At 53.9% G+C, this 20,858-nt stretch overlaps 2 protein-coding genes across 5 annotated transcripts; one reads left to right on the top strand and one right to left on the bottom strand.

Annotated features, from left to right (window-relative positions):
• Positions 1–431: 431 nt before the first annotated feature.
• Vasp (vasodilator stimulated phosphoprotein) lies at positions 432–13,858 on the top strand. 4 transcript variants are annotated; one of them, XM_027945975.3, is made up of 13 exons: positions 432–1,152; positions 7,603–7,774; positions 7,856–8,021; positions 9,052–9,136; positions 9,854–9,909; positions 10,017–10,258; positions 10,374–10,471; positions 11,085–11,136; positions 11,299–11,335; positions 11,532–11,577; positions 11,730–11,820; positions 12,834–12,891; positions 13,023–13,858. In XM_027945975.3, exons 1-13 carry the CDS (start codon positions 1,148–1,150, stop codon positions 13,058–13,060), a joined length of 1,146 nt encoding a protein of 381 aa, XP_027801776.1. In that variant the 5' UTR covers positions 432–1,147; the 3' UTR covers positions 13,061–13,858. The 4 variants fall into 4 exon arrangements, with proteins under 4 accessions (XP_027801776.1, XP_027801774.1, XP_027801777.1 ...); XM_027945973.3 differs by having other exon boundaries at positions 437–1,152; positions 10,371–10,471; XM_027945976.2 differs by having other exon boundaries at positions 438–1,152; positions 11,302–11,335.
• On the bottom strand, positions 13,706–18,670 carry LOC114101082 (outer mitochondrial membrane lipid metabolism regulator OPA3). The gene is made up of 2 exons (XM_027945977.3): positions 17,680–18,670; positions 13,706–15,780 (listed from the first exon to the last, which is right to left on the bottom strand). Exons 1-2 carry the CDS (start codon positions 17,786–17,788, stop codon positions 15,380–15,382), a joined length of 510 nt encoding a protein of 169 aa, XP_027801778.1. The 5' UTR covers positions 17,789–18,670; the 3' UTR covers positions 13,706–15,379.
• Between the last annotated feature and the right edge of the window lie 2,188 nt (positions 18,671–20,858).

The raw sequence follows: 20,858 nt of genomic DNA, 5'->3' as shown, positions 1-20,858 counted from the left end.
GAGAGGAGGGGGCTCCCGGGAGTCGGCCCCTAGGAGGGTTTCTTCGCCCCGGTGCCCATCCGGTCGCTGGGATGATCCTGCTTGTCCTCCGTGGGCGAAACTAAGTCATAACGGGGCGTGTGGCGAGGGGGTCTTTCTCCACACGGAACCTAGCGTCCCATCCCGAACCCGGGCCAGCGCAGCACCCCCATCCTCCGCACTCCCCGCGGATCCCCACCTTTACCCCCGCCCCCACCCCACCCCACCCCACCCCCCGACCCTGCGGCGGTGAGTCAGCGGCCGGCCGCGCCCCCTCGGCCCACTTCCTCTCACCTTCCCTGGGCGGGCGGGGGGCAATGAGGCGGGGGCCTTGCCAGCCGTCACCCTCCTGGGCGGGCGAGGGGCCTCATCCCTTAGTCACCCCTCAGAAACTGACTGAGAAGCTTGGAGGGGCAGGGGACGTCCAAACGTGGGCTCTAAGGGAGAAAATTTAACAGACCCCTTCCCTAACCAGAGGATCTTCCTTGCCTCCGAAAATTGAGCTTAACATTAAGAAATGAAGAAGTCGCGGGTGAGAGTGGGACGGGAGAAACTGGCTCCGCCGAGATTCCCCCCAGAAGTCCCAGTGAGAGGACTCGAAGTCAAGGAAGGCTCCCTTCTCCCCCACCAAGCTTGTCCCCCAACTTGGGCGAAAGGCCGGGGAGCAAACCCTGTGCAATAACGATGGGGAAAGGGAAATTGCGGAAGTCGAGGGTTCCGCGTTGCCCTTTTAAGCGCCCTCCATCCCCCGCCTAGTGGTTTCCGCGGCCCCTTTAAGGCGCAGGGAATTGTGGGTGCGGGGAGTGGAATTTTGGAACGAAATGTAGCGAAGAGAAGTACAGTAGTAAGAGTAACGTTGTAGCCGCCGCCGGCCGAGGGGGCGCGCCGGGAGGCAGCGCCGCACCCCCTTTCCGTCGCTGGGACCCCCCCATCAAACTATCGGCGGGAAGAGGAGCCCGAGGATCCGCCCCGGCCCGATCCACGTTCCCCCAGGAAGCCGGACTCTATGGGGCGGGACCCTGGGGGCGACTGAGCAGAACCTGGAGCCAGCCCGAACCCCTGAAGCTCGCGCCAGGGGCGCCCCGGGAGCAGCCAGCCCGTGGGCGCGCCGCCTGCCCGCCAAGCAACCATGAGGTGAGCCCGGAACTGCCTCGGGACCCTTCCCCGCCGCACAGCCTCCTCGCCCCGCCTTTGTCCCCCTCCCCCAGTCGCCCCGCTGGAATTTGGGGACAGGGCTTTGGAAGCCTCAGCTTTGGGCCAAGACCCCTTAGACGGACTAACATTATCAACCACCTTTCCGTGACTCCTAAGGCTCAGGGCGGTGCCGATGAGGTCCTTCTGAGAGTCCTCAGATTTGGGGGAGCCCCGAGGACTCCCTAATTTTCAAGACTTTTTTCAGAGCACCTCCAAGTTGGCAGATCCTGCTCGCAGGGATGCTAGAATTTAAACTGAGGTCAAATCTTCCCGAATCCTCAAATTGAGGTCTGGAGGGATTGTGGGGGGTCGGGTTGGGAGACCCTGGGACCTAGAAAGACAACCGAGAAGCAGGGTTGTTGGATTTGCAGACCCAGGATTTGCAGGGTCCCCGCTTTTGAAGCGCTGGAAAGTCTCCCCGAGTGGGACCGCGCTCCTTAACTTCGGGGCTACTTCTCGATCCCCTAAATTTGGGGGACTCCTAAATCTTCCTGTTGGAGGGTGATTGTAGACTGACCCATAACCCACGGACCAGGCGCAGCCCCGAGGGTCTGGTTGGGACTCCCCTCCCCCGTCGCTCCTCATCCATGATCTGCCTCAAACCGGCCGTGCCTAGGACCGAGCGAGCGCTCCTCGCCGAGGGCGGCTCCCCGGCCCGGGGCCAGAAGGGCGGCCCTCACCCCCACCTGCGGGCCCTGGGGAGAGAGGGGGCGCGGCAGCTGGGGGAGGGGGGCCTTTGTCTTCCTGACTCACCTGTCGAGACAGCTGGTGTGGCGGGCGGGCCGGAGCGCTGGGGGCCAGCCACTTTGGGCACCACAGCCCCTCCCCCTGGGCTCACTGCCCCCCGCCAGCCTTCCGAGCCTTGGGATTGGAGGAGGGGGCGCTAGGAGGCTTCAAGGTCACAGCCTTCTCCCCCAGGGACCCAGGCTTAGCAGATAGTTCCAGCTCTCTTCCCAGTAATATAATCCTGGGGTGAGGGGCCCCAAGGCACTTTGGATTTTGTATTACCCGGGCCTCCCCCAAACTCCTGGGCTCACCTGAGGGCGGGGCCAGTGCTGACCTCGGGGCCCCTCTTCTTCCCTCCCATGACCCCCCATAATCTCTCCCTTGGGGCCAGAGTCTGACAATACTATCTCCCTTCCTCCACTCTCTCTGGGACTTCCTGCACCAAAGCCCCCCGGCCTGAGGGGGAGGCCCCTGGGGACAGCTGAGATTAACCCCCTGATGCCCACATCCTCCACTTCCTCCTTATTCCCCACACCCCTGCCCTCTGACATCAGGGTGACATTCCTTTTTAGAATCCTTACAGAACCCCCCCTGCTGTGGGGCGGGGGATTCTGTAGTGAAAGGAATTGTTGGAAGATCTGGAGCCAGGCGACACCCTCAGACACCCTCCACCTCCCTGCATAGCCTTTCCCCAGTGGAGCAACATCCCGAGAGGGGCAGTTTGCAGGAGATAGGCCCTCTTCCTTCACTCTCTCCCGGGGGACTCTTCTCTCCCACCGCCCCCAGCCCCGCCCGTTTCCGGTCCCAGGCACGGTGGAAGGCGGATGGCGGATGTCCGAGTTAGTGCTGCCTCACTCACTGCGAGACCGTAAAAGGGCAGGAGCAGTGTCTGGGCCGGCCTCCTGCCCTCCCCCCAGCCCGGAGGCCCTGGCCCTCCACAGGGCCCCCTCTCCCTTGGCCGAGGAGGCCGAACCTCCCGACTCCGCGGGGTGTGCAGAAGTTGAGGGTGCTTGTCCCACCAATGTTCCTCCCACCTTCTAAGGGGTCTCCCTTGCCGGTGGTCACACAGAACTTCCTGGGCAGTGCTCCTTCTCCAAGGACAGCTAGGATTCAAAATGACCCATGCCCCTATTCCCAGGTGGGGAAACTGAGGCTCAAAATGAGAGAGGCCTGGCGCAGATTCTCAGGAATTCTTGGGCAGTTTTCAGCGAGGGGAGGAGGCTGGAATGGGCTGATTTCTGGATGGTTTGACTGGGGACAGTCCTGGGGCAGTTGGAAGAGAGGATGTTAAGATGGAAAATTACAAGATATACTTCTTTTTCTCACATTTGACAAATATTTGTTGAGTGTCTGCATCCGGGATCTGGGCTTCTGGGAGAGCAGGGAACCCCAGCAGAAGGGACTTAGGAAGAATTTGGTTTCTTTCTTTCCTCTTACAATAATAGAAGTTATTGTTCTTGTTTTATTTTTTTTTTTAAGTGATGAGATCATGTAGTCAGACCTCTACTTCATGATAGGCACTGTACTCAGCATCTGATTCAGTTTAGCCCTCATGATGATTTTAAGATCAAGACAGTGACAGCCTTGTGCCCTGTCTCAACCTTCAGTTTACAAGATGGGGAAAATTGAGACACAGAGTAGTTAAGCAAATTGCCAATTAAAGTCAGATAGTTGGAAAGTGGCCGATATTGAGCTTGAACCCAGGACTGTCTGTATTGTGCTATGAAAGAAAAAGGAAGCTAGGTACAGTGGAGCAGGCCCACAGTCCCTGCCACACAGGAGGATGAGGTAGGAGGACCGCAAGTTCAAGGCCAGCCTCAGCAACTTAGCAAGTCCCTGTCTCAAAATAAAAATGCAAAAGGATTGGGGATGTAGCCCTGGCCAAGTGCTCCTGGGTTCAGAGCCCAGTACTGAAGAAAAAAAGAGAGGGAAATAAAACCTGTAGTTTTTTAAAAATTATAAAATAACATGCTTTTACTGTAAAAACAAAGCAAAGTGCACACATGAACTTAAGATCATTCAGGTAATCAAAAAGAAATCCACACAGAAACTTTACCCTCCTGTTCAGTTGGGAAACTGAGGCCTACTAGGAAGGAGGGACCAGAGAAACCACACAAGCTCCCAGAGCCTACACTGGGTTCCTCACCTGGGGTTGCTTCAAAGAGAGCTGGGAGTTGGGGAAGGCTGTGTGTGTGCACCACGAGTTTTGTGGGGTGAGCGCTGGAGAGGGGAGCAGTGAAGGGAAGGGAAAGAATTGCATCTGGAAGGTGGATGCGCTGTATTACCTCCAGCAGGGGAAGCCTCCTCCCTCCTGTTAGGACTCTCAGCTCAAAATACAAATGTGTGCCACTTTCCAGGTCCTAGTTCAGGGCTTGGTGTCATCTCTTTTTATCCTTACAGCCATCCCAGGGCTGGAAACTGAGGGGCACAGAAGTGAAGCCACACAACAAGGAGGTGACTTTCTTGGAGGCCTGGGGTCTCTGCTGGGGGATTATGGAGTTTTCATGTTCAGGGCAGGGTGTGACCCCAGCACCCAGGAACTGTCTCACCCCTACAATCCACTTTCTGACTGTGGGGTTTTCCACTCCAGCTTTTGCCTAGTTTATAGGTTTTTTTTTTTTTTTTTTTTTTTGTGTGTGTGTGTGTGTTTTAACTTATGAATTAGGGTTTTACAGGTAATTCCAGTTCATAATAAGTGAAAATAAAGAAAAAGAACTATAAGGGTAAAAGGTGTGAAATATCTGCTTCTCCCTCACTGACTCATAGTTCGTCTCTTGAGAAGCCTCTGCATATATCACTGTGTGTGGATATATTTATATCCTCCCCACCTTTTATTTTTTTTCTGAAACCTCTGATCCACTCTACTTTGTACATTGCTTTTTAAAAACTTCATCCTAGTTATTTTCTCATCTTTAAATGAAGAACTTAGGTGGATTTGGGTTCAAATGAGCCCTTCTACTTACTTGCTGTGTGACCTGCATCAAATGTCTTCACCTCTCTGTGCCTGCAGAGTCTACTTCTTGTGGTTGTATAACTGGGCCAGCTAGAAATTGGGTCCCAGTGCCTGGAATGGTGTCTGGGACACAAGCTAGCTGATAAATGTCAGCTGTCATTATTAGGAGTTGGCCTTTTTTACAGATGTGTTTATTTAACAACTCTTGAGTCCTTGCTAAGTGCTAGGTACTATTCTGGGGACGCAGCAGTGAACAGAAGAGACAACCCCCCTGGCCTTTGTAGACCTGACATTTGGGGAGGACAGGATAGATTTTCGGGCAGATGCTGCTATGAAAAGTGCTGGAGGGGAGGAGAGGGGAGAGCTTCTCCAGACCAGGAAGTTAGGGAGGGCTTTTCGCAAGAGGTGACAGCTAGGAGGTGAGAGTGCAGGCCAGGCCCAGGCCTTGGATTTCCGGGCACCCTGAAGGAACAGTGTGGAAGCCGGGCTGTGGGGGGGGCAAGGCAGATCCCTTAGGCCCCAAAGAGCTCCCAGGACAGGGACACTATCCGCCTTGGGTTTTAACAGGATCCTTCAGCTGCGGTGGGTTCATTAAGAACCCGGGGGAGGGCAGGACCAGCCCAGGGTCACCCTGCAGGTGCCTAGCTCTCTGGCCAGGCCAGAGCCTTAGCAGGGCAGGGCCACCTGGGAGGGCAAAGTGCAGCCAGGGTGGGGCAGCGACAGCTCTCCAGCTCTTGGGCACCTGGCCAGAGTGTTCTGGGTGTGGGTGGCAGGTGTGGGCAAGACCTTAACCCTGCCCTGCCAGAGGCACCAGAGCCAGAAACAGCCCCCCGAGGCTGTGCTTGTCCAAATGACACCTGGTGCTTGGTAGGGCCCAGGCTTCCCTGTGGTTAAGGCTGTGGACTTGGAAGCCAGGTGGCCTGGATTGAATCCTCACTCTGGGACTGGGCTGTGGCTCGGGGGTGGAGCCCTTGCCTGGCGGGTCAGGCCCTGGTTTCCATCCCCAGTACTGGAGGAAAAAAGGTTTCATTTCTCTGCTGCTTCGTAGCTATGTGGCTGTGTCACTAGTGGCCCAGTCACTCAGCCTCTCTGGGCCCCTGATCAGCAGTCTTATCTGCAAGGTGAGGATGAAATAGTGTCCTCAGAGGGACTGCAGTGGGGACAAACCAGTGGCTCTGGGGAAGAGCTCAGGGCTCTGACCCAGCGGAAGGATCCGAGGGGAGGAGATGCCAGTTATGTACAGTGGGGACATGGGCTCAGTCCCCAGGGCCTATAGAGGGTTTCCCTAGACCAGCTTGCTCAGCTTCAGTGTCAGGCCCCAGCCCCCCCCCATTTGTGGGCGTAATTTCTCTCCCCGGAAACCTCTGACCACCAACTTCTTCTTTTCAGGAAAGAAACGGGTGGGTGTGGGGTAGGGTAGAGATCAGTGCTTCCCCCCCCACTTCCCCTGTCTGTGTGTGACCTTGGCCAAGTCACTTCCCGTCTGGGAGTCTGAGTTTCCTCACTGGGGGAGGGGGATTGAGCCTCCCAGTCCGCGGGCTAGAGGGGTACAGCTGTATAGGGCACTAGCGGGCCTGCCCAGGGTGCCCGCGACATGGTGCTGACAGTCGCCAGGTGCTCAAGTGTCTAGACTCCTTACTCGCACCCACCACCTCGGGAGGAGGCCACCTGCATTTCTCCAGTTGGTGGGCAGGGAAGAGCAGACTGTTAGTTCCCTACCATCCCTTGCTGTGATCACGTGGTGGAAAGGGTTCATCAGAGCTTTTTTTTTCTTTTTCTTTCCTGTGGTGCTGGGGATTGAACCAGGGCCTGGTGCACAGGAGGCGAGCCCTGAGCTATAGCCAGCCCTCAGCAGAGCTTTGAACCCAGGCCTGGGAAGTCAGGTCTGGGCTCAGACAGATCCCTCCACTAAGACCAAGCCAGCTGTTCCACACTCTGGGAGCCCTGCCTGACCCAAGGGGCTCCTTCTGAGTGCCCCAGACCTGGGCTGGGACCCTGAGTTGTCACTGTCTGGGATGTCTGTCTCTGAACTGGACTGTGAGCCCTGGGAGGGTGGCGCCAGGGTTGTCTGTCTGGGCCACTGCTGTGTAGCTATCCCCAGCCCCACCCAGTGAGGGCCTGACCCAAATCAGGAAGTGTCTGCCCTGGGGCCATTCAAGAGGCAGTTGATGCCCTGGGGAGCTGGTGAGAGCGAGGTGACCTGGGGGAAGAGGGGCCTAGCTCTCAGCAGCCCTCACCCTTCCCCTCTTTGAGCCTCTGCTTCCTCCTCTGACCTGAGAGGCAGGGAGGGGTCCCTGCAGGCTGATGGAGACCGGGGAAGGGCCACAGCCTCTGGTGCTCACCTGCGTCTCCCTCCCTCTTCTCTGATCTCTGTCTCTGTCTGCCTGCCTCTGTCTTTATCTCTGTCTCTGCCTGGTCACCTCCTTTCCCACCACGCCCTATCTGCCTGTCACAGGTGTTACCAGCCTGACTCTGCCTTCCTCACCTCCCATCTGTCCCCTCTTCCTGTTTCTTTGTCCCCTCTGTCCCTTGCCCCATCTGTCCCAGCCCCTCACTTGTCTTCCCCTCTCTGATCTGCCCTCTTATCCTCCTGGAGGATGCCTCGCCCCCTCTCTTGTTCTTCCTCTTGCTCTTTTTCCCTTCGGATCTTCTGGGGAGACCCAAGTGAAGAAGGTGACCACTCCCTCTCCCTTTTTGTTCACCTCTGGCAGCGAGACCGTTATCTGTTCGAGCCGGGCGACGGTGATGCTCTATGATGATGGCAACAAGCGGTGGCTGCCTGCCGGCACGGGTCCCCAGACCTTCAGCCGTGTGCAGATCTACCACAACCCCACGGCCAATTCCTTCCGGGTTGTCGGACGCAAGATGCAGCCTGACCAGCAGGTGTGGCGCCCTCGTCCCTCTCTCTGTGGGCTGAGCCCCTCCTGAGCCCACCGCCCCTCACCTCCTTTCCCCTCCTGCCAGGTGGTCATCAACTGTGCCATCGTCCGGGGTGTGAAGTATAATCAGGCCACCCCCAACTTCCATCAGTGGCGGGATGCCCGCCAGGTCTGGGGCCTCAACTTCGGCAGCAAGGAGGACGCAGCGCAGTTTGCTGCCGGCATGGCCAGCGCCCTGGAGGCCTTGGAAGGTCAGCGGGGGCAGCAGGGGCAGTGGGACCTGCGACCAGTGGGTGGGCCCGAGGCTGCTGCCCTACCATCTGGGCCTGATTGGTTGGTCTGGTGCAAACGTATGGGGAGGATCTGGTGGGCTCCTGAGCGTACCTTCTTCAGGGGTGTCTAGATTTCCACCCTCCAGCCTTTTCCCCAGGTGACCCTGCTGCTTTATGTCGTCTAGTAGTTTTGGGGCATTGATATTTTAAAAGTCTCCAGATGGGGGTTGAGGAGGAGCTGGTAGTGGAGTGCTGGCTTGGCCTGTAGCAGGCCCTGGTTCCAGCCCTGCAGAAACAAAACCAAAGCAGTCTCCAGTTGGTATTTCTTAAACTTTCGTGCACATCTGAGTTGCCTGGGGATCTGGGTCAAGTGCAGGCTCGGTGCGGGGGCTGGGCCAGCCCAAGTTCCTGGTCCCCAGATGGGGCTTGAAGCGGCCAGGCTTCGGGTGGCTGCTGGGCACCCATGGTCTGGAGCTGCTGCTGCAGGGCTGGAAATCCCCCGCAGCAGAGGGGTTGCCTCGTGGGGCAACTGCAGTGCTAGAGCCGAAGGGCCTGCTCGTCTGGGGGCGCACAGACAAACGCAGTAGCAGTGTATGTGTGAGGGGGTCAGAGCCCTGGGGCAGATGAGGAGGAAGCCCTCAGCCTTTCCAGGTCCTGGCAGGCTCCATGTGGCCCTGGCTGTGGTCAAGAGTCCAGATGCTCAGGTCATCTGGAATTCAAGCTTGTTCCTGCAGATTCCAAACTACACAGCTTTGGGGCTGTTGACCCCCTTGGGCCGCAGCTTCCCTGTCTGTCTCTTGGGTATCCCAACATCATCTATCTCAGGGCAGCTCTGCCAAGGGAAGCTGGAACCACACCTGGGCCCCAATTGTCAGGGTCTCAAAGCAAGGAGGAAGTGTGCAACTCTGGCAGGACTGCTGAGTGACCCAAGGGACAGCACTAAGGGCCGGGGCAGATCCCTGCAGACTCCCAGGGTGGACTCATGACCCTTTCTACTCTTACCTTTCAGGAGGTGGGCCTCCTGCACCCCCAGCACCGCCGGCCTGGTCCATCCAGAACGGCCCCTCCCCGGAGGAGGTGGAGCAGCAGAAAAGGTGGGCTGGTCTCTGGGTGGGGAACCTTTCTTCTGCTGGAGAACCCATGACCTCTCCAACTCTCAGTTTCCAGAAAGTCCCAACTCCCAAGGGACTAGAAGTAAACAGCTTGCAGACACCCCATCTCCTGGGGTTCAGGAAACTCCTCACAGCCAGGTGTGCTAGTGCACACCTGTAATCCTAGCAATAGGAAGGCTGAGGCAGGAGGATCCCAAGTTCCAGGCCAGCCTCAGCAACTTAGTGAGATCTTATCTCAAAATTAATTTTTTTAAAAAAGGGCTGAGGATATGGCTCCATGAACCCAGAGCCCCTGGGTTCAATCCTTGGTACAAAAACAAACAAAAAACATACAAAGGTCAGGGACTGTGTCTCCAGGTAGAGTGGTGTGATCCTAGAACTATAAAATAAAACGGACAGAAAACTCACACTCAGCTTGTAAAGCTTCTAGGCCCCCTGCTTCTGATTCCGAGGACCAGGATCTGGTTGTTAAAGGGCATTCTACGATTGGGGTGCACGTGGCAGTTTAATGGCTAGAACTCACATCCTGGTCTCGCCGTCTCTCCTGCCCCCCATTCTCTACCCTACCTTTCTTGGGCCCCTGGGGAAGGAAGGCTTGGGTGGGAATTAGGAGCACCCTCACCAGAGCCAGAGGTCAGTGGCCACACAAGTGATGGTGATGGGCCTTGACTGACGCTGGCCCTGTCACCCTCACCACAGGCAGCAGCCCAGCCAGCCTGAGTATATGGAGCGGGAACGCCGGGTCTCCAATGCAGGTGACTACAAGGGGCTGTGGGAGTTGGGGTCCCCCCTGGAGAAAGGGGCAGGCTGGCTGGACAATGATGAGGCTCCTCTCAGTGGCTCCTTTTCTGTTTTCTTTCAGGAGGCCCACCTGTTCCCCCCATGGGGGGACCACCCCCACCTCCAGGACCTCCCCCTCCTCCGGGCCCTCCCCCACCCCCAGGCCTGCCCCCTTCAGGGGTCTCGGCTGCAGGACATGGTGCAGGGGGAGGCCCGCCCCCTGCACCCCCTCTCCCTGCAGCACAAGGCCCCAGTGGTGGGGGAGCTGGAGCCCCTGGCCTGGCTGCAGCCATTGCCGGAGCCAAACTCAGGAAAGTCAGCAAGGTGACGGCAGCAGGCAGGGTGGGGCGGCCAGGACGCTGCTGGACATGATGGGAGGAGGCCGAGTCCCCGGAGGCCCGTCCTTCAAGACCTCTGTCCTTCCTGATTTCTCCAGCAGGAGGAGGCCTCAGGAGGGCCCTTGGCCACCAAAGCTGAGAGCACCCGAAGCACAGGTGGGGGGCTCATGGAGGAGATGAATGCCATGCTGGCCCGGAGGTGAGCCCGAGCCCCGGCCTGAGTCCCCTCAAGACTGCAGTTTGGGGCGAGGCGGGTGGCTCTGATCCCTGTTTTGTTTCTTTGGGTGAAAGTTGCCCCTTGACCTCCATCCAGGTTTGGGTTTAATACTGGAGACTTAGTCTCCTGAGGTGGCTGATGACCTGGTAGAATGTTCTAAAGCCTAGATTCGAGAACCTCAGGAAACCCCCTCAGCATCTAGGAGAGAGTCCCTGACTTTAGAATTTTATGATTTCCTAAATGTGAGGACCAGAGAGCTCACCACCCTAATTCTAGAAGAGCAATATTTTTTAAACACTTTTTTTTTTTTAGTTGTAGATGGACACAATATCTTTGTTTTTATTTATTTGTTTTTTTATGTGGTGCTGAGGATTGAACCCAGTGCCTCACGCATGCGAGGCAAGCACTCAACCACTGAGCGACAGCCCCAGCCCTAGAAGAACAATACTTTTAACTTCTAAAACTAGAGTTTCCTTAGCCTTCATGAATCCAGAATGCTAAATCCAGGAGCCCACATTTCTAGACCAACAGGAAGCAGGGTTGTTGGGTGGCTGAGGTAGGACTGAAGCATCTGTCCTGCTTTTCCCTTCTGCAGAAGGAAAGCCACACAGGTTGGGGAGAAACCCCCCAAGGAAGAATCTGCCAGTGTGAGTGAGGGTCTCTTCTTGCCCTGTACACCTTAGGATGCCCCAAGAGGGTAGGGGCATTGGGGAGGGGGTGTCTTAGGGCTGGGCTGGCCTTGGACCTGGAAGAGGAAATGAGCAGAGGTGTGACAGGGGCTGCCTCATGATATTTTTATTTCCTACCAGCAGGAGGAGCCAGAGGCCAGAGTCCCAGCCCAGAGTGGTGAGTGAAACTCTTGTCTAGCCACAGAAACTACAAGTCCCAGGATGCCCTGTTCTCACAAAGCACCCTCTTGGAAAGTCTGGGAATAAGTCTGGGGATTGTAGTCTCCTAAAATGCTTCTTTGGGCTGTTGAGGCTGAGGGGAAAAGATTGGGGGCAGTCCTTGTCCCTGATCTGATTTGTTCCCTGATCCCTAGAACCTGTGCGGAGACCCTGGGAGAAGAACAGCACAACCTTGCCAAGGTGGGCCATCAGCATTGGGGCTGCACCCCCTAAATAGTTGAACTTGCCCAATTTATAGGGAGGAACACAATGTAACCCCTGGAATGGGAGGCAAGGGAGACAGATCCTCCTTTGAGCCTCTTATCTGTCCCAAACCACACCAACTTTTCCAGGATGAAGTCCTCATCTTCCATCACTGCTTCTGAGGCCCAGGCTTCTACGCACAGCTCTGGGGAAGAGTCAGACCTGGAGAAGGTGAAGCAGGTAACTTGGGATGGAGGCTGGGGTGGAGGCTGGAAACTAGACAGGGGCCAGAGGAAAGGAGATCTACGTCCAGAGCCTGCTACTGATGTGCATGTGATTCTAGAGAAGACCTTGGAAACTCCAGGCTGAGAAGTGGAGGGACTGGATTGGGTCAGGGATGTCACAGACATCATACCCCATTCCTAGTGCCTGTGACAGACCTTAGGAAATCTATCAGCACACATTCCTGCTGAGTCCTTCTGAGCCCAGAGACTCCAGCCATCTATCAATCCAAATTGGCAGGACAGAGAAATGCATTTGCCAGGCCTGGTACTGGATGTTCTCCAGTACTTTTCTTTTGGCTCCAAGGATCTAGAATTCTCTTATAAAATAACCCAGTCATTCCATAACCTTGGCAGCCATGTCAGGAAGTGGGGGTAGGTCTCTACCTGTTTCCTCTGGCTCTTCAGCCAGTTGGAAAGTAGGTAGGGGTCCTGGAGTGTAGCTCAGTAGTAGAGTACTAACCTAGCACACAGGGCCCTGAGTCCCATCCTTAGCAGTGCAAATAAATAAATAAGAAAAGGGGAAATTGGCTGAGTGCAAGCCTATGATCTTAGCTGCTCAGGATGCTGAGGCAGGAGAATCACAAGTTCAAGGCTAGCCTGGGTAATTTAATGAGACCCTGTCTCAAAAAGGGCTGGGGCCAGGCCTGGTGGTGCATGCCTGTAATCCCAGCAACTCTGGAGGCTGAGGCAGGAGGATTGCAAGTTCAAAGCCAGCCCCGGCAACTTAATGAGGCCCTAAGCAACCCAGTGAGACCCTGTCTCTAAATAAAATATTAAAAAGGGCTGGGGATGTGGCTCAGTGTTTAAACACCCTTGGGTTCAATCCCTGGTACAAAAGAAAAAGAAAAAAAAAAGTGGCAGGGACAGTCATTTGGTGGTAGTGTGTTCCTAGGTTAGTGTCACAAAGAAAGGAGGGGATTTGTTTGTTCCAGGACCCTCTCTTGAATGGTTATGCCCCATTATTTTCAGGAGCTTCTGGAAGAGGTGAGGAAGGAATTACAGAAGGTCAAAGAGGAGATAATTGAAGGTGAGGTGTTTGAACTTTAACTTACCCTGCAGCAGTGGCGATGTGTCCCGATGTGTCCCTTGGAGATCCTCTTGACTTGTCAGGGAGGAGAGAAGAGACTGGCTCTGACCCTGCCTCTTGTTTCCTTCCAGCTTTTGTCCAGGAGCTAAGGAAACGGGGTTCCCCCTGACCACAGGGACCCAAATGACCTGTTTCTCTTTCTGCACACCCGGCCTGTCACCCTGCTTTCCCTGCCTCTACTTGACATGGAATTGGCTGAAGATTACACAGGAATGCATCTTCCCCCTCCGGATCCCACTTGGAAAATTCCAAGGGGGTGTGGCTTCCCTGGCACCGTGCCCACACCCTTACTGGCTGCTGATTGATGAGCTGGGGAGGCCCCCACCCTTTGCTCCCTTTGGTCCTTCCCCTCTGCCATCCCCTTGGGGCTGGTTCCTCTGTTGGGGATGTACCAATTAACCCCACAGTAAGGGGGAAGGAAGGAGGGAATTTCACATTCCCTTGTTCTAGATTCACTTTAATGCTTAATGCCTTCGAATCATTTTGTTGTTTTTTTTTTTTTAAAGGAAAAAAATATATTATATATATATTTGGGTTTGGGGGGAAAGGGAAATTTTTTTTTCCTTTTTGGTTTTGATAAAACGGGGTGTGGGAGTTTTTAAATGCTATAGCCCCAGGCTAGCCCATTTGGGGCAGCTATTTTAGGGTGGGTGTCTCACCAGACTGGGGTGCTCCCCCACCCCCGGGACCCCCCCTTCCCTCGAGCTCCTTCCCTTTTCTATGAGGAATTAAGATGCTGTAACTTTTTGAAACCTCAGTTTTTTGGGTTTTTTTATTTGGATAGGTTTTGGGGTCCAGACCATTTTTACCCCCTGGGGAATAAGGGAGGGAGAAGGGAGGAACCTCCCCCTTTACCTCCAGCTTCTTGAGAATGGGCCCTTGTGGAATAAATCTGCAGTTTTTATAAGTGTGAAGATCTCTGGAGTGACGGGAGGGGTTCTGGTGACCTTGGTGAATGAGATGCTGCCCCACCCCACCCCAGTCCCTTCTCACCTCTACCTGTGCCTCTTAGGCTGCCCCAACTGCTTGGCCATCCTGGAGAAGGCCAGGGACGGGCCTCACTGACTGGCCCTGCACAGTCGGGGGCCTACTCAGAGCCTCTGATTCACCATGTGATGACTGCCCCCTTTCTCCAGAACACTCCCAGCTTCTTTCCTAATTTTAATGACATGTGTCCATTGGGCAGATGGGAATCATGGTTCTCAAGAACATTAAGATGATTTCTTCACCCTAGAGCTCCTTTAATTCTGCAGTCTTAAAAAAAGAATAGGATTCCAAAATTAGAGTTAATATGTGCTCCTTGAGTGCTCAGTGAGTTGGCTGTGTGTGTGTGTGTGTAAAGCTCAGTGGGATGCCATTCCAGTTGAATGGGGTGGGGTTCTCACGGAAGAGGTGCAAGAAGGAAGGGCAGTGGCTCTCCCAGGAGCAGATCTGTATGGAAGATGAGGGATGTGACACTGACCTTATATTTAGAGGATAAATGGGTCCTTTAAAAAAGGCTACTGAATTGGACCACAGGGGAAGGCTGTGAGAAAGGACAGGAATAGGTCAATGACTTGGGACTGGTAAAAGGGGCTGAGACTGAAAAAAGTGGATTTGCCCTGGTGGGCACCCATTTCCCTTCCCCTAAGAGCTACATCCTGCTAGAACAGACCAGGGAGGCGGATCTGGGAGGCACTGCCCAGGAAGACCCAGCTCAGCCTTGCCAGTGGGTTATGCCATAGACTAAAGGAAGAGGGGTTTCGGTTGGAACGACCCCCTCGGGAAGATGATCCCGGCGAAGGCACCACGGAGTATTGAAGGCAAGAGCCCCTGGGTGACTCGATGGGGCCGAGGCTGGCAAGGTCCATCTCCCTATGCCCTCGGAGACGGAGGTAGAGGCAGGCACCACGGTCCGGAAAGTCCTTTGGAACTTTCTGCATTTTCTTAACAATGGTCTGAACCAATGAAGAAGAGGCAGGGGGTGTACCGGTGCCATGGATGGGGGTCCCAGGGGAAGGGGCCACGCCTCAGGTAAGTGGGCGTGTGAATGGCCGATTGAGAGGCTGCCTAAATCCAAGTGCAGAATCCACTTTTGTTTTGTCCTGCTGACCCACCTAGTGGACAGGCGGGTCCCATTCACGACTGCTTTTCCTTTCCAAAGCGCTCGGTAGGTGTGTGCCTGCGAGGTCAGGGGGACGGGGCGGGTCCCTGTTGGAACGTTCCACCAGTGGGAGGGGGGGGACACTAGGTGGAAGGTACCACTGGACAGGTTAGTAGGGAGGTGCCCGATTGAATCACATCCTAGGATCCCTCTGATCCCAAAGAGATCAGGTGGTGTCCGATGGCCAGATAGAGGATGGGACAGGGCAGACGGCAGGCCAGGTGGCCAGGTCGGAGACCTCGCAGCTCAGATAGCAGTCATGTCCAGCACAGGCCCTGCGTCCCCCTAGTACTCCAGGAGATCGGGCAGTGGGTCCGGGTTCCGGACCTGGTCGGCGTGGAGCTGGGCGCGCACCTCCCGCAGTTCTTGCCGCAGCTCCTCCAGGGCGCCCTTCGCCGGCGTCGCCTGCACCTGCCCCTGCAGCGTTTCCAGAGCCAGCGCCAGGTGGCCCATCTCGTCCCGCAACGCGTTCCACGCGGCGCGCCGCTCGGCTTCCTTGTGGCGCCGCTGCGCCTGTTGGCGCAAGTACTCCATCAGCAGGCAGCCGCAGGCCGTGACGAAGATGATGGCCTCGCCCAGCAGCTCCGCGCCCAGCTCGGCGGCTGCCCCCTCGTTCAGCGGCTTCACGGCTTCGGCGTTGAAGCCCATGATGCGCATCTTAGTCCGCATCTCCGCCCAGTGGTACACTGCGAGGGAGAGAGGGTCGGGGGTCTCAGAGGGGCGCCCCCTGCCAGCCCCTCCCCTCCAAGTCCCGTCTGCGCCTTAGGGACCAGAATCGCTGGGCTGGCTTTAGGGAGCTGGTGCCTTAAAGAAGATAAGAGCCAGCCCCAAGTCCTGCCAGGAATGCTATTATCTTTATCTGGCCTGGGGTGACCCGAGGGCATCTTTTAAAAGATTCTGGCGAGCAGCTAGGAACGAAAAAGGCTGCCCTAGTGCTGGTGGAGATCCTCAACCGGGGGCCACTCCCGGGTGGGGTGAGGAGGTCACAGGAGGTCCCAGAGTACAAAGTCCAGCCACGGAGAGCCCCTGAGTCTGCACCTCCCACAACCCCCGGGTGAGCCAGCCGGCTCCAGCCCTCCTCCCTGAAGGGAGGGGAGCGGTCCTGAAGCGCGTTCCGGGTGGGCTTGGGGCGCTCGCTTTGGATGGAGTTTCCTTTCTGCTGCTCTAGGGAAAACTGCTTCCCCACCCGGTCGCTTATTCCCGTGACAGGGCTCCTCAGCCCCAGAGCTGAGCCGACACGGAGCTCCAGTGACGGTTAATAACCACCCCTGGGCGCCTGGACTGCGGGGAACAGCAAGCCGCCTCTACTCCCTCAAAGATGGATTTCTAACAGCATCTTACATCTCACCCCCCCACCGCCCCCCGCAGCAGCCAGGCAGACTTTTCAAATAATTAACTTTTCTTGGATGTAGTTACAATAATAACATATGCACAAGGGCGGAGTTAGACCACACAGAATTCCACCTTCCCGCGTCTCCATTAGTCCTAGTCCTCAAAAGTTAATTACTTTTGATCTTTTCTATATTTGTTTCTATTACTTTAACCATGTAATGCCAAATAAAAAGATAATGCTTCTATTTCTTTGTTTAGTACATTGATTCGTGTGTATATAGGCCTTGCTGGGGACAGAAAGCAAGACCTGCCTACTAGACAAGCCTTCTACCTCTGAGCCACATCCCCAGCCCTGTCTGCTCTATCATCATTTTTACATGGTCAGGGTGCCTTCCCCAGGTTATAATAAATCTTCAGTGCTTTGTCCATACACTGAGTCTGAAGGTGAAACTATAGAGCTGGTATATTAAAGTATGTAAATGCTAATCAATGTGGATCTGTATGAAGACATAATCCTACTTCATTAAACCAATGCCATGTAAAATTGTAACATTAAATGTAGGGTCTAAACACTTTGTCAGGCCACATTTTTGTTTTCTTATATTTCAACCTTGATTTTACTGCATGAAGGTTTTATTTTTTAATGTTGATTTATTTTTGGTACCAGAGATTGAACCCAGGGATGCTTAACCACTGAGCCACATCCCCAGTCCTTTTGGTATTTTATTTAGAGACAAGATCTTGCCCAGTTGCTTAGGGCCTCCCTAAATTTCTGAGGCTGGCTTTGAACTTGTGATCCTCCTGTCTCAGCCTCCTGAGCTGCTGAGATTATAGGTGTGTATCATTGCATCAGGCACTGAACATTTAAATTTTTCCTAGAATGGTGTTTTTCAAACTGCCACAACGGGACTTCATGCCTAGCTCACCATGAGGCCAATATCAATCAGCACTTTGCTCCTATTCGGTTTATTAAATAGTCTTGGATATACTGCCTGTTCCCTGGGCTGCTGCAGGACTATCCTCTTACAATGTCTTCACACTGCTCCTCTGTTGAATCCCATTTTAGTTTTGCTGGAATATATCCCTAAGTACTTTTTGTAGAAAGGTTGTCTGGTAGGTAAGTGATTTGCATTCTTACATATTATAAGTGGGTTTTTTTTCCACTTTCATGACAGAATAGGTAACAGTTTATAGGCCCAGAATGACTGGTTCAGAATCATATCCTTGGCAATATGGAGTCCTGGTTTTCTTACCTGTAATGACAGAGGCGTTTCTTGTCATCTCTGTTTCACTGGCTTTATACTTAATTGGGTGTATGAGAAAGTTTCTCTCCTTTAGTTTGCACTCTTCTGTTTGAACCATGTTTCTCTTTTGAGTCCTGGGAAATTTTATTTTCTGTATAGTCAAGGATTAACCTCGCTGAAATAGAGGTCTGGCCTCTGCCCTCCACTACTGGGAGGTGATCTTTAAGTCCTTGGAATGTCCGGTCTGAGCAGACTGTGTTGTTTGTCGGGTGCCTTCAGCCACACCACAGTTTACGTTAACTAGGAGATTTATGATGTGGCATTTGGGCCCTGTGGGATCGGCTCAACCTCGGGAGGGACTAGAAACTAAGGTCAGCCCCGGGGTGGTCAGCTTCATCTGATCCTCCTAAAAACCCTGCACATCAGGGCCTGGGTGAGCTCCCCTGGTCGGCACATCTTGACATACTTGTCACTCATCCTTGCTGGGAGAAGTCAGTACTGTCCAGATTCCACCGGGAATGGACACTTGGGAGCTGGTTCTTGGAACCCTCTGGACTCTGCTCATGCCGTGCTTCTCGTGATGGGTTTTCACCTGGATCCTGTCCCCGAAACGAACCTCAGTGCCGAGTATGACAGATTGCAGGGGGTTTTTCGAGTCCTTTCGGGAAATTATGGAGCCTGAGGGTGGCCTTGGAGACCCCCCAGTTCTGCGTGTCTCATCTGTGGCCTGCTCTCGGTCCTCCTTCTGCCCTGCGGCAGCACTCGGGCACCAGGGCCTGCGCTGATGCGCGCACCTTTCCTTCCTGTGTTCCCACTGCTCTCCTCTCCCTCAGGTCGGGAGCTCCCACGGGCTTCTCCTCTCAGAGCTTCATGTCCGTGCCCTCCCCCAGTCTTGGTAGGCTTTTTTCTTTAAATATTTTTTTTATTGTAAAATATCCAAACAGGGGCTGGAGATGCAGCTCAGCACTTGCCCAGCATGTCAAGGCCCTGGGTTCAATCCCCAGCACTGGAAAAAACAAACAAACAACAAAAAAAGAGAGAGACAGAGAGAGAGAGAGAGAAATCCAAACATACTAAAAAGCATCTATTGAGCTTTATCAAATTCACACCTTGATATGTGGATTATTTACAATTTCTGCAGAGGGAACAGGGGCAGCCTCACCTGGCGAGAGCCAGAATCGAGGCAGGATTGACATTGGTGCTCCCAGGAGGGGTCCCTGGGGCTTCTTTCCTTGCTTTGCCCGCTGTCTGTCCCTTCCCTGATCAAGTCTGCTCCTCTGCAACCCAGGTCCTGCCCCAGCTCCTCCCAGGCCTCCTGTCCCCCTCTTGCCTCCTCCACTCAGCCCCAGAAGACAGACAGAGGTGGTTTTTTTTTTTTTTTTGAGGGGAGGGAGCCTCAACCACTGAGCTCTATTTTGTATTTTATTTAGAGACAGGGTCTCACTGAGTTGCTTAGCACCTCATTTTTGCTGAGGTTGCCTTTGAACTCACAATCCTCCTGACTCAGCCTCCCAAGCCACTGGGATTACAGGTGTGCGCCAGCAGCCAGAGGTCTTTCTAAAGCCTAAACCAACCTTGACTTCCCTGCTCAGAACATCTTTGGCTCACAGGGGCCCTGAGAGGATGACCAAATTTTTAATTTTATTTATTTATTTAGGTAACAGAGATTGAATCCAGGGATGCATAACCACACCCCCACATCCCCATATCTTCTTATTTTTTATTTAAAGACAGTGTCTCACAAAGTTGCTTAGGGACTCACTAAATTGCTGAGGCTGGCTTTGAACTTGCAATCCTCCTGCCTCAGCCTCCAGAGTCACTAGGATTATAGGAGTGCACCACTGTGCCTGGCACTAGTTAATTTTTAAATGACCAGCAGACACCCGTGTCCCACGTATGTGGTTTCCTTTTACCCTACACCCATGAGGCCGCCTTTGAACCTCAGCAGGATCCTAATCCAGGATTCAGGCCGGAGAGGCCAGTTCGCTGGGAAGCCCAGCTCTTCACCAGGCCACGCTTCTGTTAGTGGGGAACAAAACAGGTGAGGTGCATTCGGTCTCCTGTGGGAGGGGCCCTCCAGAGGGGCAGGGTGAGGCCAGGAGCCTGGAACTGGTTTGACAAGGATCAACAAGCACCTGGGACTTCAGCAGGTGCCCTGCTTCTTCCTGAAGCAGGGCGTCTCCTCTGACCTTGGCCTGGACATAAGTCAGACTCCATCGAATTTGAGAATCAGCCTGTCAACGTGCATGCACACACACGTTCACACCTGTGGCATTGTAATTGGGATTATCTTGAATCCATTAATCAGTTTAAGGATGTCAGGACATCTTTACAACATTGAATTTTGATTAAATACTGAATACTGAAGATTTTGGCATACAAATTATATTCAAGTGAAAACGTTTGAAATCAGAACTTTTCTTATCTGACTCAAGTAAAGCCTCTTGAAAGCGTGTGGAATTCAGGAAGGAGACAGCATTGCAACAACAGAACCATCCCCACTTTCCCACGGGAGCCACGAATCTCTCCCCTTTGTGTTAAGTTGGTATAAATCTTGTCCTGTGGCCATTCAGCCAGTGACTCAGGGCAGTGCTCTGGCCTGCGTGGGATACATTTTGTCTTTTCCCTGTTGATCTGCTTTTGGCAGTTAATTTGCAGACCTCTCCCCCCCCATCATTCAGAGCTAAACTGATGGAGTAGCACCCCCAACACCATCCATGCACATGGCATCCCTCTTGATTTAGGTCGTATGAATTTTATCTTGATGTTTTATAGATAACAGAGTAGAAATAGTGAATATAGTTTAGAAATAGTGAATAGTTCAGTTTATTCCTATGGGTTAGATATTTTGATATATTTTATGCTAGTGTGATGGTGTCATTGTAAAATTTCACCCCTCCCTTGTTTTCCAGTTCTGCTCTACCACGGAGTTAGATTTCCCACCCCCCCCTTTCTCTAATAGTTTTTTTACTTGGAGGCACCAAATCGCCCAGGCTGGCCTGGAACTTGCAATCTCCTGAATCTCCTGCCTCAGCCTTCTGAACAGCTAGAACTACAGGCATCCGATTAAAATTTCATTTTTTATTTGAGCTGACAATGGGAATAACCGATTTCTGAACACCGACACTGTGACATTGATAGATCAGTTTGTCTGCAGATTCTGGTTTTCGGGGTGGGGGGCTGGGGAC

Source organism: Marmota flaviventris, chromosome 18 (assembly GCF_047511675.1).
Source record: "Marmota flaviventris isolate mMarFla1 chromosome 18, mMarFla1.hap1, whole genome shotgun sequence".
Lineage (NCBI taxonomy): Eukaryota > Metazoa > Chordata > Mammalia > Rodentia > Sciuridae > Marmota > Marmota flaviventris.
Note: the sequence above shows the minus strand (reverse complement) of the source record. Positions and strands in the feature narration are given on the sequence as shown.

Coding starts and splice junctions, on each gene's coding strand:
- Vasp (XM_027945973.3), top strand. Junction 11,137..11,298: donor CCAAGGAAGAATCTGCCAGT/GTGAGTGAGGGT, acceptor ATTTCCTACCAG/CAGGAGGAGCCAGAGGCCAG. Junction 11,578..11,729: donor AACAGCACAACCTTGCCAAG/GTGGGCCATCAG, acceptor CAACTTTTCCAG/GATGAAGTCCTCATCTTCCA.
- LOC114101082 (XM_027945977.3), bottom strand. CDS start 17,788: ATGGTTCAAACAGAAGAGTGCAAACTAAAGGAGAGAAACTTTCTCATA. Junction 15,781..17,679: donor AAACGCCTCTGTCATTACAG/GTAAGAAAACCA, acceptor TCTCCCTCGCAG/TGTACCACTGGGCGGAGATG.